General features: G+C 39.7%; 1 protein-coding gene across 1 annotated transcript; it reads left to right on the forward strand.

Moving 5' to 3' along the window:
• Positions 1 to 76: 76 nt before the first annotated feature.
• Positions 77 to 12,368, forward strand: LOC144629049 (E3 ubiquitin-protein ligase ARIH2-like). The gene is made up of 14 exons (XM_078487216.1): positions 77 to 423; positions 539 to 606; positions 2,235 to 2,304; positions 2,859 to 3,000; positions 4,564 to 4,679; positions 5,591 to 5,700; positions 6,175 to 6,292; positions 6,518 to 6,568; positions 6,744 to 6,765; positions 7,148 to 7,299; positions 8,571 to 8,714; positions 9,573 to 9,638; positions 10,144 to 10,227; positions 12,000 to 12,368. The coding sequence occupies exons 1-14, from the start codon at positions 199 to 201 to the stop codon at positions 12,069 to 12,071; spliced, it is 1,440 nt and encodes a 479-aa protein (XP_078343342.1). The 5' UTR covers positions 77 to 198; the 3' UTR covers positions 12,072 to 12,368.
• The last annotated feature ends 3,349 nt before the right edge of the window (positions 12,369 to 15,717 follow it).

Genomic DNA, 15,717 nt, shown 5'->3' on the forward strand with positions numbered 1-15,717 from the left:
ATTGTAGTTTCCAGTCTTACGCGTGAATTCTATATTTGGCCATCATGGCCAAATTTGGTCAAATGACATCACCCCAACAACTGCTCTGCTGTTTCTAAAATACTTCACACTATGGAAAAGACGAGGGTTTTCCTAAGTTCGTACTAGTTCATTATAAATGTTTTTATAGTTTCCTGTAGAGCTTTTTAAAGGTTAAAGATGTCTTCGGCTGATCTGGAATCCCAGGACTCTGTAGACCCGGAATCGAGCGAATACGATGACGACGAAGATGTAGATGATTATTATTATAATGGCGACGAGGATGAAGGAATGATCTCAGACAAAGAGGAAGACCCTGAAACTTTTGAATTCGTGATCATTGATTCTAATGAGGCTCAGGAAATATTCGATTCTTTGGTGGCTAAGATCTCTCAAGAGATTAAGGTGAGATCTTTAGAAAGACCAGCTGAGGGCAGAATTGTTTAGTGCATGTGTAATAATTTCCACATCCAGACGTTTCCGTTTTATGAACGTAGTAATCTGTTGAATGTTTTACAAGGTATCTGAATCTGTGGCTAGGATTCTACTCATTCAACACGATTGGAACACAGAGAAGATTTTGGAAAGGTACGATTTGGTAAATAAAATTAGAACCGGAACTTCACGCAACCAAGGTCTGGTGGTGACATTTTTATTGTTTAATAATTAACTTAAAAGCATATTAATTTTATTAACAAGACAAAAGTTTAGCTCTAATAATAGCATATATTGTATGTCAGTTGTTTTAAAAGCTATCCACTAATGAATAGAGATTAGATTTTTAATGCAAATAAACCAAGCTACAGTAAATTTGAACTGTTTATAGCAACTTATTTATTTTAACTAATTAGTCCCTGTGGGAATTGCTTACAGACTTCCTTCATGGAACAGTAGTCATTCCCACAGGAACTTATTGGTAATATGCAGGGACTTATTGGTAATAATTATTGGTGATATCAAAGTAAATTGTTTTCAAAATAAGTCTTTGTTCCATTTACATGCATGTGAACGGTAAGGTCCAAGAAAAGCTATACTCCCAAACCTCCTTACTTAGGGCCTTTCATTTTATATCCCCAATAGATCAGGTAATTCAATTTTCCCCTAAGAAAAGAATGTGTGGACATGATGCCCCATGCCTCCACAGAAACGACACAATTTGACCCTATCCCCCATCCAGGGGCAAGGAACTATAAGCTTCCCCACCCTCTCAGAAGCAAGCCAACTTTTTGCCTAACCCTATCACGCATATTTGAAAGATTAAAGGATGCTGATGAAGCTCCCCTCTCAGGGAAATCTTGCCTAGAAGCGAGGGGAGGGGGTGGGGATTGGTTGTAAAGTGAAATGGCCCTTACATGGGTTGTTAGTAGTAAACCCCAGGGGGGTATTTTTGGGGTTGAAGATTTACACACTCTGTATTTTTTTGGGTCAAGGGATCTGTCATGAATTTTTTTAGGTCTTGAAAAAATATGCATATTTTTTTGGGTCTTATCTCCAAGCGAACTTTTTTCGTTCCGGGTTTTCGTTGTGATCAAAGGATCAGAAAAAATATTCATTTGAACTGATGCCTGGTAATTTTTTTGGGTCTAAAATTTCAGGCTTGTGTATTTTTTTGGGTTTGCAATATGAAGCTCTGTCGAACCCCCCCCCCCCCCCCATCATGTATGCTTCGAGAACCCCCCTGGGTTGTAAACTTGCGAATTCTGTCCCCTGGTCTTACTAGGCAACTCTTTAGTACTGTTTCTAGTAACTTATTAAATAAATTTAAATAATTAGTCCCTATGGGAATTGCTTGCAAAATTCATTGAATGGAATGGTGATCAACTCCCAGAGAGAGTATTTCCTTGGGTCTAAATCTCTAAACCTTCCCTGGTGACCCCCCCCCCCCCCCCCCCCCCCTCCACCTAAACCGGGCCTCCAACTCTTTAAAGAGCAGTCTATGCCCCTGTGTAGTAATTGTGTAGCCTAAGAACAAAATACAGTGAGCATGGCCAGTGCTTGAGCTGAGACTGCTTGATCTAAAGTCAAATGAACAAATGTGCAAGAAGTAACTTAATTACGAAATGGTCTCTTCATGTTCATGCATGTTACATTTACAAGTACAGGAGCCAGAGGTACAGCTCTATATGTAAGTGCCATCCTGGTAAGCCACCTACATGTACATACATGTATGTACACTATAGGCCTGAAGACAATTTTTTTCTTTGTCATATTTACAGGCACAGAGTTGATCCAGTAGGACTTCTCGTTGAGGGAAGAATTATTCCAGAAAAACCTGTTACTCAAACAGTAAGTGTTTGAAATATTATGCTCTAATAGTGTGCAGTATTCACCTGTTGTTTACCCTGAGTAAGCAAATAGTTCTCTGCTTGTGCTTAATTTTTCCCTGCTCAAGACTCAGTTGAGATACAGCCTGAGTGAACCAGAGGTTTCAAAAGTTTTTGAGGTGTCAGCAACTGGAAGAGTAGGCGGCTGTATCAATGCCAAGCTTGTTTGTCGCAAGCTGATTGCTTTGACTAGAGTAACCAGTGACATATAATCAAGTAGCCGGCAGAACTCCGGCAGTTGCCAGCTAGTTTTGAAAACCCTGATGAACCATATCCATACTTGCCAACTTTCCTGGTTCTCCCTCAAGTCTCCAAGTTTTTCATCAAATCTTCTGGTCTCCTATCGGGTGATTCTCAAAGAGTATTCAGAAATTGTCAAAAATGACATTCTTGCAATGCAAAGATTTCTAGACATCTCCAGATTTTTGTACTTTTGGGGTTGGCAGGTATGATATTCTTTAAAGGTTTTGTTGACTGGTTAATCTCTAACAAGTGAATTTTCCTCCCACCCTATAGACGTCAAGATCACTGTACTGCCCAGTATGTTTTCAGCGTTGTACAAAGTCAAACACGACCAGTGCGTCTTGTGGGCATTCATTTTGTGATGATTGTTGGATGTTGTATTGTGTTACCCAGTTAAAGATTGGCTTGTCATCTGGTATGTATTTTTTAATACTACATGACTGTTTAAATTATCATTTTAAAATGAATATACTACAATGGTAAACAAGAGAACAGTCTATGTGTATGTAGTGTTTAATTTACTTCTTTGGTGTTCTTATAAAAAATCCATATCATTGAAAAACAAGAAGCTGCTAAAAATAGCTTTAAACTGGGTGGGTTAATGTTTAACTACTTCTTTGGCTAACGATAAAGCCTAAGGCTTTTAGACGATCCAGTAGCGTTTATTTTTTTCTTTTGCTGTTCAACAAGAAGTGTGTTACATATGTTGAAGCGTGACATTAGATATACATGTACGATACTTGGCTGTCAGTATTGAAGGTCAAAGGCGCTTTTATTGTTTTTGAAGACTTGAAGGTAGAGATGTCAGAGTTGTTTTCTTTCTACTACTAAAACTCATAAAATACATGCATAGTGTGTCTCTTTCATTTATATCTCGCACTGATCATTTCTAACTGCCCAGCAGTTCTATTTTGCTCTGTGATCTAAAAGGAAGACGCATATAACGCATGTAATTTTATCCCTCAAGTGGCAAGTAATTTAAAACATACCCCACCTGGTCAATAAATGTTATGCACAGCAAGTGTCTTGCATGGTATGTGAACTTCTCAAACTCATTAATTAATAATTCATAAAGCTAACACAATGAAAATCATAACCGTGACGGTGGTTTGGATACCCGATCTTAATTAGCATAGATTTTTACGATTTTATTTCTCCGTTTACTCCTGGGTTTTTATTTCGATTGAGAAGATATATCAAGCACTCGAGACAGTGTTTCATCGGCTATCCAAACACCTCAAATTTCGTCAAAAATACTCCGCTGCGCGTCGTATTTTCAACTCTCTTCTTGGTGTTTGGATATCCTGGTGAAACAACGTAAGGCTCCTTATGCTTCCAACACTTTTTTTTTTTTTTTTTTGCCTGCACTGGTCTTCTTCACATTTGTCGATCTTTTCTTTGGCTTCGTCCTGTTGGCTTTGCATGAACTCGAGCAAGCTTTCAAGCTCATTTACCTTCGAGCGAAGCGAGGAAATCTCGTCCAACGCTTCATCTAGTTTAGTTTGGAGGTTGTTGATCTGGATGGTTTTAGCCTTGTCTTCATCTTGTAGCTTTCTTATCAGGTCTAAGAGTTCAAGGTACAGGCTGCCTTTGTCGTCGCCATTACGTAAGTTCATCACCTGTAGAGCTGCTTGGTCTAGCTCTTTTCTTTTCGGCCGCTTTCTTGGGACTTTTCTTCGGGCCCATATGTTCTCCCTCAAAAAAAAAAAAAACAACTTAAATAAAAAGAAAGTGACTTAAAAGTGACTTTAAAGAAATGGGCCACTGAAACAGGCATAATATTTACGAAGCTCGAAAACACACGTCCGTTCAGCAATGCATCGTGCCCAGTCACTGACTCCAATTCCAACACTGACTCCACAGACTTCCAATTCCATTGCTTGTGGGACCAAGTCCTTAGTGACTATAAGAATGCATCAAGTATAATATGTACATTATATGCTGTGGTTCTAATTTTGGTTTGGTTTGAAATTTTCAGGTATCGAGTGCATGAACTGCAATCTTTTAATTGGAGAAGAAATGGCTCTTAAAATACTTAAAAATGGACCTGCACGAGAAAAATATAGACAGTTTCTTTTTAACGATGAAGTAAAGGTAACTGTCAAAGTTCTTTATCAATTTTGTTTTATCATAATCATTATGGCACTCCCTTATTGATTGTGCTCGAAAATAATTTAATTTTAATATTAATTTTTTGTTATTAATTATTAGTAGTGGTTTGTTATTATTTATAACATTACTGCACCTTTAAATGACACTTGAACCAGACTAAGGATTGTGTTTTCGTTGCCGTCAATCATAATAAAGTATGGTGACAGACAACAAAAAAACAGAAGCAAACAAAATGGATCACAATCTGCTCATGCAACAGACAGTCGTGCCTTTTTGAACCAGTTGAAGTGAACTTCCATTCCCTGAGAGTTCCACTTAGATGATTGACAGCGGCGAAATTGCAACCATTGACTTGAGCAGAGTTCGTGCATTATTGAAAGGCACAGTTATTTTGCACATGCACAAAATGAATGCTGACTTGTGAGACAAGTCAATTTTATTCATTTAGGGGTGGTGAATGGTCCTTCAAAAAATGCATGTCTTGCAAAATTTTAGCCAAATTTCAGGGGTCTCATTGTCTCAAATTTTTCTTTTACACCTTCTCGGAGTCTTGATTTCTTTTGCAAGGCTAAAAAGGTCTTCGGTTTGCAGAAAAGATTTCAGTCTCACCGTCTTGCAAAGTCTCGCATTTACTGTACCATTCAGTGGTGGATCCAGACCTTTAGTTAAGGGGGGGGGGGGGGGGCACTTGACTATGAATATTGAATTCTGCGAAAAAAATTCCAGCACTTCAAAGAAAATGCGCTATTTTCGAAAAAATAGGGGGGGGGCGGGCCCCGCGGCACTTCAAAGTGGATCTGCCACTGCCATTCGACATCCCTTCATTTCTAGGTTTATAAGCCAGTACAAGATTTCCCCAGTAATCTATGTTGACTTTTTTCTTTCTTTTTCAGTGTCATCCTTTAATAAGATGGTGTCCAGGCAATGATTGTGGTTTCCTGGTAAAAGTAGTGGAACCTAAAGCAAAAAGAATATGGTGTTCAAATTGCAATTCAGTATTTTGGTGAGTGAACAGTTACATAATTATACTATTGCTCTGGATATCACCAGCTACATGTACATGTATGGTATTCAAAAGATGGTAGAAATTGTTACAGCAATCCAATATTTTTTAACTATTCAGGATTTGCTTGTAAATTTAAGATTTGAAACATTATCTCTCTCATTGTAGGCATTGTAATGCATGATATTGTGATATTACTATTTAAAAAGAAATGTTTATAAAAGTAGTGAATAAACAATGTAATAAGTAATGTATTGTAAGTAGTGTATGTATTAATTTTGTGTTGTAAGTAGTGTTCTTTGTGTTGCAATAAATAAATTAATAAAAAAAATAAAAATAAAAAACATTATCTCTCTCATACATGAACATTGTGCCATCAATAATTTTATTATTATTTTGAAAGAGCTACATGTAAGTACTGCAGAGCCAAATGTTTCACACTGCAATCAACCTTTTTTGTTGTTTCTCTTATAGTTTTATGTGTGGTGAAAAATACCATGCTCCAACAGATTGTTATACAATCAAGAAATGGCTCACAAAGTGTGAAGATGACTCAGAGACAGCGAATTACATTACAGCTAACACAAAAGATGTAAGTACTGGCTGAGCAATCTGGCGTAAAAGATGAAAAGAATAAGCTATGTAGTTGATTTCACGTGGTCATCCAAGACTGTTATCTGTTTGATGGAATATTACAAGTCTTATAAAACAACTGATTAACTTGCACCAGTTCAGCTAATTCCCTAAGAGATATTGAGTACTGTTGTCTTTGTGTTGCATCAAATGTTATATTTTGTTGCTTATGTTTTCTATTTAGTGTCCAAATTGCGGGAGCTGTATTGAGAAGAACGGCGGATGTAATCACATGGTAATTAAAAGTTAATAATAATTTAATAACTAATTTAGCTAGAATCAGTATTTTTGAAATACACTTACAGTAAAAAAGTTCACTTTTCTCTTCTTTTCTACCATCTTATACAGTCAGATGTTGTGTAATATATTTGTTGCTTTTACTAACGTTATTTTCTTTATTCAATCCTCAGCAATGTATCAAATGTAAACATGGTATGTTGTCTTTATTTTGTGTTATATTTACAAACCAAAAAAATGTTTGACTCCTGTTGAAAGAAAGAAACTGAGAATTTTTTTCAAGCTAAGCATTAGTTGTTTTTGATTCCGGGCAGTGAATAAAGCCAACCAATTAAGCAGGTTATTTTTATGAAGAAAAGGGTAAAAAACGCACCCGAAATCAAGATATTTTTGAAAATTGCTAAGAAAAATGGTCAAATTTAGGTCATGGAAAACTTTGAAAAGTCATGGAATAGTTCATGGAAAGTCATGGAATATCAAAAGTTTAAAAGAGTACAAACCCTATCTTACATTAACTAGCATTTTGTCTTATTTTTGATTTTGGCATCTTGTACATAAATTATTATCTCTGTTGCAGATTTTTGTTGGATGTGTTGTGGAGACTGGAAGAGTCATGGATCAGAGTATTATGAATGTAGTCGATACAAATCCAATCCAAACATTGTTAACGAGTCAGCTGGTATACAGGCCAGGGAAGCACTCAAGAAGTATCTTTTTTATTTCGAAAGGGTATGTGATAATTCGGGTAGCAGCTCACGTGAGGTCTCACATGATGAATGACTCGAGAGTTACCCTTTGATAGAACAATAGAGCAAACGCTAGGAACAATGTACCTAGCCCCCCCCCAAAAAAAAAAACAATAGCAACTTCTACACTCCCGGGGAGGGGGGGGGGTACTCCCATATATGGGCTATATAGGTATGTGCCGCCCGATAGGGTATGGTTTTTGAGGTTCTCGGTCCTTAAATAGGGTATCATTTTTGGTGCTTTTGGCTTTTTGTTCCTGGTGTGATCCTTAGATAGGGTACCTATATTCTTTCAGCTTTAATAAACGCCCAGATAAACGAAAAAAAGGTATCTTAAAACTGAAATACCCGTTCAAGTATTTGTAAAGCGATTTTTATAAAGATTTGTGTTTGGCCGTGCGCGGTTAGCCGCTATTTAGGTCGTCACGGAACGCTTCTCTTTCCCTTGAATAGGGTGTCATTTTTCGGTTTGTGGCCTTAAAAAGGGTATCAATTTTCGCTTTCTTTATCCTTAAATAGGGTAAGGGTTTAAGAACCTTGGCGGCACACCCCTATCCGAAATTTATGGGAGTCCCCCCGGGGGGGCTACACTAGAGGACCAGAAGAATTAAAAGCGTACGAGAGCTGCTACACTTCTCTGATAATCAGTAGAAAAATGCCAACAAGCTAGTATTTACTGATTTGCAGAAGATTGCATTTAAGGAATTAAGTTAGCATTGTCGTAGAGTCATGGATAATTTTTTGAAGGCCGGAGAAATTTAGAGAATTTTGTACATTGTATCTGGTCAGGAAAATTCCCAATTTCTTTACAAAGTCTAATTAACGAGTCTTGCTGATTTCGACGGTCTAATTATCCACAATGAGAACTGCTTTCTGCAAAAACAAAATTAAAGCAAATCTAAGGCGAAAAGTTGCTTCTTTTTATTTGATCAGTCTTTCTATGGTCAACGAAAACTGTTTTTGATTCTGGGCAGTGAAAAAAAAAAAGACAGCTCTTCCCTTCCCTTTTTAGATAAGCATTGACTATCTTTCGTACGGCCTAACTTCCAAACGACCCATTTATGGTATCCTGAAAGCCCCCGCAATCTATTAACCATTGTTAGGAAACAGTATTTTCTTAAAATAATGTTACACAACTGGTACGCGCCAAGGAGACAATTTTGGGAAACAATGTTTCCGCAAAATTCCGTTAAGATCTTAAGTTAATAAAAACATTTTGCTCATGTAAAAATAAATTTTATTACTTTTTTCTAGTGGCAAAACCATGCGGACAGTCTCAAACGCGAGCAGGAAACGAAGAGAAAAATCAACCAAAAGATACAGGAAAAAGTGAACAACAACATCGGTACATGGATCGACTGGCAGTATCTTTTAGACGCAGCGCAGTTATTAGCCAAGGTAAGCAAAGAAAAGAAGTCTTTTCCAAAATGTCGACGCGAAAAAATTCCGTATTGATGACGTAGCCACACGTAGTTCCGTGTAGTGTCTCTGATTGGTTACTTCCTACGCGCGAAAATTCAAAACCTGGCAATTAGCGCGCGCACATATTAAACAAAATGACGGCATTTTTCTATTTTTTCAATTTCAATTTTTTCTCATATTTTGTCTGTAACGAACAAGTTCTTTCTGTAAAACGAAAACGGATCAATTTCTGTGTTTGAAATATAAATTATCACTGGAAATGTGTACAAGCTTTTTTAGTACTCGTAGTGGAACTATTTATAAGGAATTATGTGGCCCTCGTGCTCCTAAACGTATATGGGGACCCCACTTTTTAATTTCAAAATTCAATATTCGAGACAGGGCGCTTATTTAATTTTTTGCGAAACAACCACATGTTCAAAACAAAACTTTAATACATATTAAAATAACTAACAAGGAATTACAAGAATTGTTCATTTTAACAGTAAATATATGCATGTGCGGTACGGTCAATGTTCATGAGTTTATCTTTTCGACGTCAACGACTTCAGTAGGAGCAGTTAGCCACAATAGGAGCGCTATTTAGAATAGGGGCGCGTATAAGAATGGGGGCGCTTATTAGAATGGGGGCGCTTATTGGAATAGGGGCGCTTATTAACAAAAACACATTCGAAGGGGGGGGGGGCGCTTATTCGGAAGGGGCGCTTATTGGAAGGAGGGCGCTAAATCGAATCATTACGATAGGCAAAGTTTGGTTGAGAATCTATGTTCAGTTCTATTTCGGGGCCGTGACCTTAAAGTCACTCTTGCTAACGGGTTTGTTGATGTTTTCAGTGTCGCTACACGATGATGTATACATATCCGTATGCCTACTTTATTGAGGACGACAGAAAAAGATTGGTAATGATATTTCTTATACGTGTGTTGTTATTCAATGCGTGTCTCATTCTCGTCCCCATAGCCCTGTCGTTTCTCTTAGCCGGCTGGGCCTTGGCAAGAGGAAACGAAGGGCTCTGGGGACACAGAATGTCCAGTCCTAGATTTTAGGACGTCCGGTCTTCATGTATGGAGTCATGACGTTTCAAAAGAATGTATGAGAGAGTCGTTTGGTTTTCGACTTCCGTTAAGGAATTCTTTGTTCCAAACAGCCCATCAAAAAAAAATGAATTAATTCAAAAATCCTATGTCCCCAGAGCCCTCCGTTTTCTCGTGCCAAGCCGGCTAAGAGAAACGAAAGGGCTATGGGGACGAGAATGTGCGTGTCTTTTTGAATGGTCTTGACAAACCGCGGGAAATGAAGAGAGTACTTGTCAACCAGAGAAGATGAAATTCAGTTAGACAATAAGTTAGTTAATCGGCGAAATTGACGCTAAAAATAAATATCAATTTTTGTTCTTTTCGACAGTTTGAATACCAGCAAGCACAGCTAGAGCTGGAAATAGAAAATTTGTCTTGGAAATTAGAGAGAGACGAGCTTTACTGTAGAGGGGTGAGTATTTTACTTACGCAAATCAACCTACCTTATTATAGGAAATTAATGCTTGTGTTAATTAAGGTATTTGAAATTAACGCGACTTAAATTAACGCGAACTGATAGGAAAATTACTTTCCAATAAAGGAAATTAACGCGAAAGAGGGCGTAACATTTCAAAATAAAGGAAATTAACGCGAAGAACACATAGGAAAAAACCCTTGTTGAGACAACAGGAACAAGTTTATATCACCACTAGGTGTATAATCCTTAACGTAGGGGTTAAGGGAAGGAATCTGACCGCCTCGAGCGTTCTTCGTAGTTTCAGTGATACTAGCAGACCTTCACCCTGATGAAATAATGTCTTTTCCTAGGAGTCAAGAACAGCTGGACTGTATCGAGAAATTGTGGCCAAAATAATAGACATTAAGGTCATGGAAATTAACGCTCCACTTAATTAATGGCGCGGAAATTAACGTTAACAAAAATTAACGCGACTTAAATTAACGCATTCGCGTTAATTTCATGAAGCGTTAATTTCCTATAATAAGGTAGTGACTTTCAAACACTTCATTTCGTAGACTGTTCGTATTTTTCTCAAGACCTGTTAAACGCGAGAAAAGAATTGCCAGAGAACTGAACGTCAGCGCACAACGGGCCTCCCCCCTCCCCCCTCCCTCGTGCTTCACGCTCGCGCTCGCTTCGCTCACTGTCTTCGTGTTCTACGTCCGCAAGTATGTTTGTAACTAGAGGAAAGATCTCGACTGTAGGCCGCAGCGTCCTGAAACATTAAAGCTCTGTGAAGAAGCAGCCAGTCATCACACGATGTACGAGCCATTTTTGCGATGTGCGAATTCAAAATAAAGGCTTGGCCAAACGAAGGCGAAAGTTGACGCAAGTTTTCAACTTGCGCCCACTTGCGTCTCCATTGGGCCAGGACTTGCGATGACTTGCGTTCACTTTGGTCCAGATCAAATTAGCACGCAAGTCTACGCACGTTTTTCACCGTTTGGCTACCCAACGTAAGTCAACGCCAGTCTTGCTGTGTACTTACTGAATTGCGCGCGAAGTAGCATTGAAATGGCTTTCTTGACAACTTGCGTGCACTTGCGAGTAAACTTGTGAGTCCGTTTGGCCAGCCAACGCAAGTAAGTACGCAAGTTCAACTTGTGGCTACACTGTACTTGCGTCCACTTGCGTTACCGTTTGGCCCGGGGGGGGGGGGGGGGGGTACTCCCATAAATTTCGGATAGAGGTGTGCCGCCAAGGTTCTTAAACCCTGACCCTATTTAAAGATAAAGAAAACGAAAATTGATACCCTTTTTAAGGCCCAAAACCGAAAAATGACACCCTATTCAAGAGGAGGAGAAGCGTTCCGTGACGACCCAAATAATGGCTAACCGCGCACGGCAGGACACAAATCTTTATAAAATCGCTTTTCTAATACCTGAACAGAAAATTCAGTTTTAAGATATCTTTTTTTTCGTTTAGCTGGGCGTTTATTTTAGCTAATAGAATTTAGGTACCCTATCTAAGGATCACACCGGGAACACATTGCCAAAAGGAGCAAACATGATACCCTATTTAAGGAACGAGGACCTCAAAAACCATACCCTATCGGGCGGCACATACCTATATAGGCCAAATATGGGAGTACCCCCCCCCCCCCCCCGGGCCGTTTGGCCAGGGCTTAACAGTTAAAGTTTAGAAACCACCAAACAGGTATTAATAAACCAAAACGTTTTCGTGACAAAGCTCTGTGATGAACGCGTTATTTTCTTGCTTTGTAGGACTTTGAAAACCAAATGGACATAGCAGAGAAAAGAAGACAAACTTTACTAAAAGATTTCCTTGTGGTCTAACAAGCTTTGGAGATGGCATCCGCGCTTAGGTTTGCGTGACCAGTGTGACTGTAACGCTTTTACTTGGAGAATATTTCCTGTCACGTGCCTCAAATCACGCAAGGCGTTAAAGCTGTTACAGTTGGCGATAGAATATTACAGTAAATTTCAATAATTTTTGGAAGAAATTATACTTAAAGCTCTGTATATTTGTACGCAGCCGTTAAAAAATTTAGGAGTTGACAATTTAGGGCTTACTTTTAATAAAACTCTTCCATATGCATTTTTTTGCAATAAAACACAGAAACATTGTAATAATTTTGTCGGCTTCTTACTTTCTTATTGTTTCTTGATTGTTTCCAATCCCCAACTCTTGATAGCAGTTCCCCTTTACATTGCTTTCAATGTTGGTTCTGTGATTTTCTTTTCATGAATAATCAACGGTATACACTTCGTAGCGAAGAGGGCTCAAATCCACGCGCGAGTGGCAAGTCGGTGAGCGAAGTGAGCTGGCGAGGCATTCTCGTTTCCAGAGCTACTCGTTTAATTTGTGCCCTGCGTTTCGCCGACCACGTGACCGAAAGAAACAGAGGCACTGGGAACGAGAATGGCTGGCGAGTAGACTCGTTTTCGCGGTTTCACCACTCGCGCATGTTTTCCAAACTTGAGCCTGCTGGCGAGCTTAGGTGAAGTCTCAGGTGGACTTCGGGACTGTGTAGCTCAGGGGGGGGGGGGGGGGGGGGGGGGGGTACTCCGGCTTGTAAATGTAAAATCGCTAAATTAAATAGTCGCTAAATCTTGTATAAATTAGAAGCCGCTTTCCCCTGCATTCCCATTTTTAGCCTGTGAGAGCAAGCTCTGTTAGGTATTGTTGGACTTTCTTTTGTTTTCTTTCGTTTTCCACGAAGTGCCTGCTCGCAGGCTATTCCACCTTCCTTAGCGGATAAGCCGGTGATACATGCATTTACCAACGACCGAGTCTTGACTACGGCCTTTTAAACCAGAGAGAATTTTTATCAAGAAATTTAAAGAGAATTAAGGCAATCTATAATTTTGGCAAGATATCGCCAAGTGTTGTCTCCTGTCAATACTTGGCTTCACACTAGAGCTTAAAGTATAGTCTAAGTGCACTTGGAACCAACTTTGAGTGTGAAGGGGTAAAACGTACTTACTTGAACTTTTCTTGGTGACCATGGAAACTTTCGTAGTTCAAAGAAGCCGAAGTACGCCGCCAAGTATGGTCTACACCACACTTGAGAACGCACTTGACCAATAGGAAATGGAAGCCAAATGAAAGCGCGCGCGTGTAGCGTTGTCACGATTCTGAAAAACAACTTGCCAGCTGAAATCAGAAGAAATTCAAAATGGACGGCTGGTGTTCGGAGGAGCAAGAGTCTTTTATGTAAGTTAACAAAGAAAGAAAAGAAAAGTCGATGCATATGGTTAAACTTATAATAAACTTATAATCCTATTTTACCTTCCTTTTTTTAGAGACGGCTTTAACCATCAGTTTTCATTTCTACCACGAAATGCGGTTCTTCAAAACCAGCCACACGTGCAGCCACTATTTCAACCTGGCCACTTCTTCGCGCCGCAACAAATACACTTTATTCCGCCGACTCCTTCAAATAATGATTTCACAAGCGTGCAATCGTGTTTGTGATAATTATGCGTGACTGATTTTACCCCGCGAAAGATGATTGACAGCTTGTACCTCAAGTAATATACTTAGTCATCGAGTGTGAATCCAGATTTTGTAAAATACGTTTTAAGATTTTTAAGTGCACTTGATTCAAGTGCTGACTTGAAACTAACTTAGCTTCTAGTGTGAAGCCAAGTAATGTGTCTCAAAGCGATTTTGATACGGTATACGGCAACAATTTTTTATTAGAATTTTTGGACTCTACCACTTTTTGAGGACCTTGCAAATAAGAAAGCGAGGCATTGTTAAAGAAACATTGTTTCAATAAATGTCAGAAGCAAAATATTTTAACGGGTGATAGAAACTTTCTGCGTTCTCCGCGGAAACAAAATTTGCTGCCGCAGTAAGTGTTGCGTGTGCGACAATGTTTCCTCGTTTTTTAACCGCTAAGTTGATTTTTTGTGGCGCTACGGTGCTAAATTTCTCTAAGCTTGGCTAGAAATACTCCTTCTCACACTGGGTAAGATTTTGATGAAGATTTCATGTAGAAATGTACAATATTTTACTTTGGCGCATGTGCATAAGCCCATTTTTTTTTTTTTCGGCGGACCCGTTCCGACTTCTTTCCCTTGCTCCGCCCCTTTTCGTTTCGCTCTGCTTTCTTATTCTTTTTACCTTCAACTCTATACATCCTTTCTTCTGGCCTGAAAAGTTTTAATCTTTATCAATGGAAAAGTCTGGAAAGGAGACCATGATATCATATTGGCCTGTTTTACCCAAATCCAAATCCCGGAAAAATCCGGGCTTAGCATAATAAGGGTTAAATAGCTCCTTGACTAAAAATAGGTAGTGCTCGTGATATTTATCCCACCGGCAAAGTGGTTTTACAACATCTTCAACTGTTCTTTATATGCGCCTCCGTGGTTAATGTGGGAAACGGTTCAACAGCTACCGCTAAGTCATGGTATTTTTATTACAAGGATGGTTTTAATATAAGTCGGGCTGTGTACATGTGCTTTTCTATTTCCGCTGAATCTAAGCTACAACGTACCTATATATGCCAGCCATTAAAATGAAAAAGATACACTTATAAACTCATAATATCCGGCTCCAGGTCAGAATGAACAACGGATGCCGTAAAGTTGCTAAAGCAACAAAACTTTTTACTTCTGTATATAGCAGCCTTTTCCTATCACTTCCTTCCGGGTGTTCATATCTTTTTATTAACCGCCGACCGGTTCAGCTCAGTTGGTACAGGGGCAGATCGAGGATTTTTCAGTAGGAGAGGGGTGTACTACTAAGAAATGGCGTAACTGACGTTTTTTTGCAGAATACTTATTTTATTAGAAAACCGCAGGTCATTTTAAGGCCGGGGGGGGGGGGGACGGCCCGGACGGATGCGCACCCCTAGCACCCTGCCCCTAGATCCGCCCTTGTGGTATGTAGAGCGCCGGACTACTGTGCGGGAGGTCTCGGGTTTGAGTACCGGACAGAACATTAACCGCCGACCGATTCAGCTCAGTTGGTACAAGGGCAGATCGAGGATTTTTCAGTAGGAGAGGGGTGTACTACTAAGGAATGGCGTAACTGACGTTTTTTTTGCAGAATACTTATTTTATTTGTAAACCGCAGGTCATTTTAAGGCCGGGGGGAGGGGCGGATGCGCACCCCTACCACCCTGCCCCTAGATCCGCCCCTGTGGTAGTGCGCCGGACTACTGTGCGGGAGGTCTCGGGTTTGAGTACCGGACAGACCATTAACCGCCGACCGGTTCAGCTCAGTTGGTACAGGGGCGGACCGAGGATTTTTCTTAGGAGGGGGTGCACTACTAAGGAATGGCGCAACTGACTTTTTTGCAGAATACCAGTTATATTAGAAAGCTGCAGGTCATTCCGGGGGGGGGGGGGATGCGCACCCCTTGCACCCTTCCTCTAGATCTGCCCCCTGTGGTAGAGCGCCGGACTGCTGTGCGGGGGGTATCGGGTTTGAGTTCCAGACCAGACCATGTAACTGCCGACCGGTTCA

This window comes from Oculina patagonica, chromosome 10, assembly GCF_052425735.1.
Source record: "Oculina patagonica isolate OP01 chromosome 10, crgOcupat, whole genome shotgun sequence".
Taxonomy (NCBI): domain Eukaryota; kingdom Metazoa; phylum Cnidaria; class Anthozoa; order Scleractinia; family Oculinidae; genus Oculina; species Oculina patagonica.

What these genes read in the sequence shown, in the direction of transcription:
- LOC144629049 (XM_078487216.1), top strand. Translation starts at nt 199, where the DNA reads ATGTCTTCGGCTGATCTGGAATCCCAGGACTCTGTAGACCCGGAATCG. An exon ending in ACAGAGAAGATTTTGGAAAG is followed by an intron (nt 607 to 2,234) that starts GTACGATTTGGT and finishes TCATATTTACAG; the next exon opens with GCACAGAGTTGATCCAGTAG. An exon ending in ACGAGCTTTACTGTAGAGGG is followed by an intron (nt 10,228 to 11,999) that starts GTGAGTATTTTA and finishes CTTGCTTTGTAG; the next exon opens with GACTTTGAAAACCAAATGGA.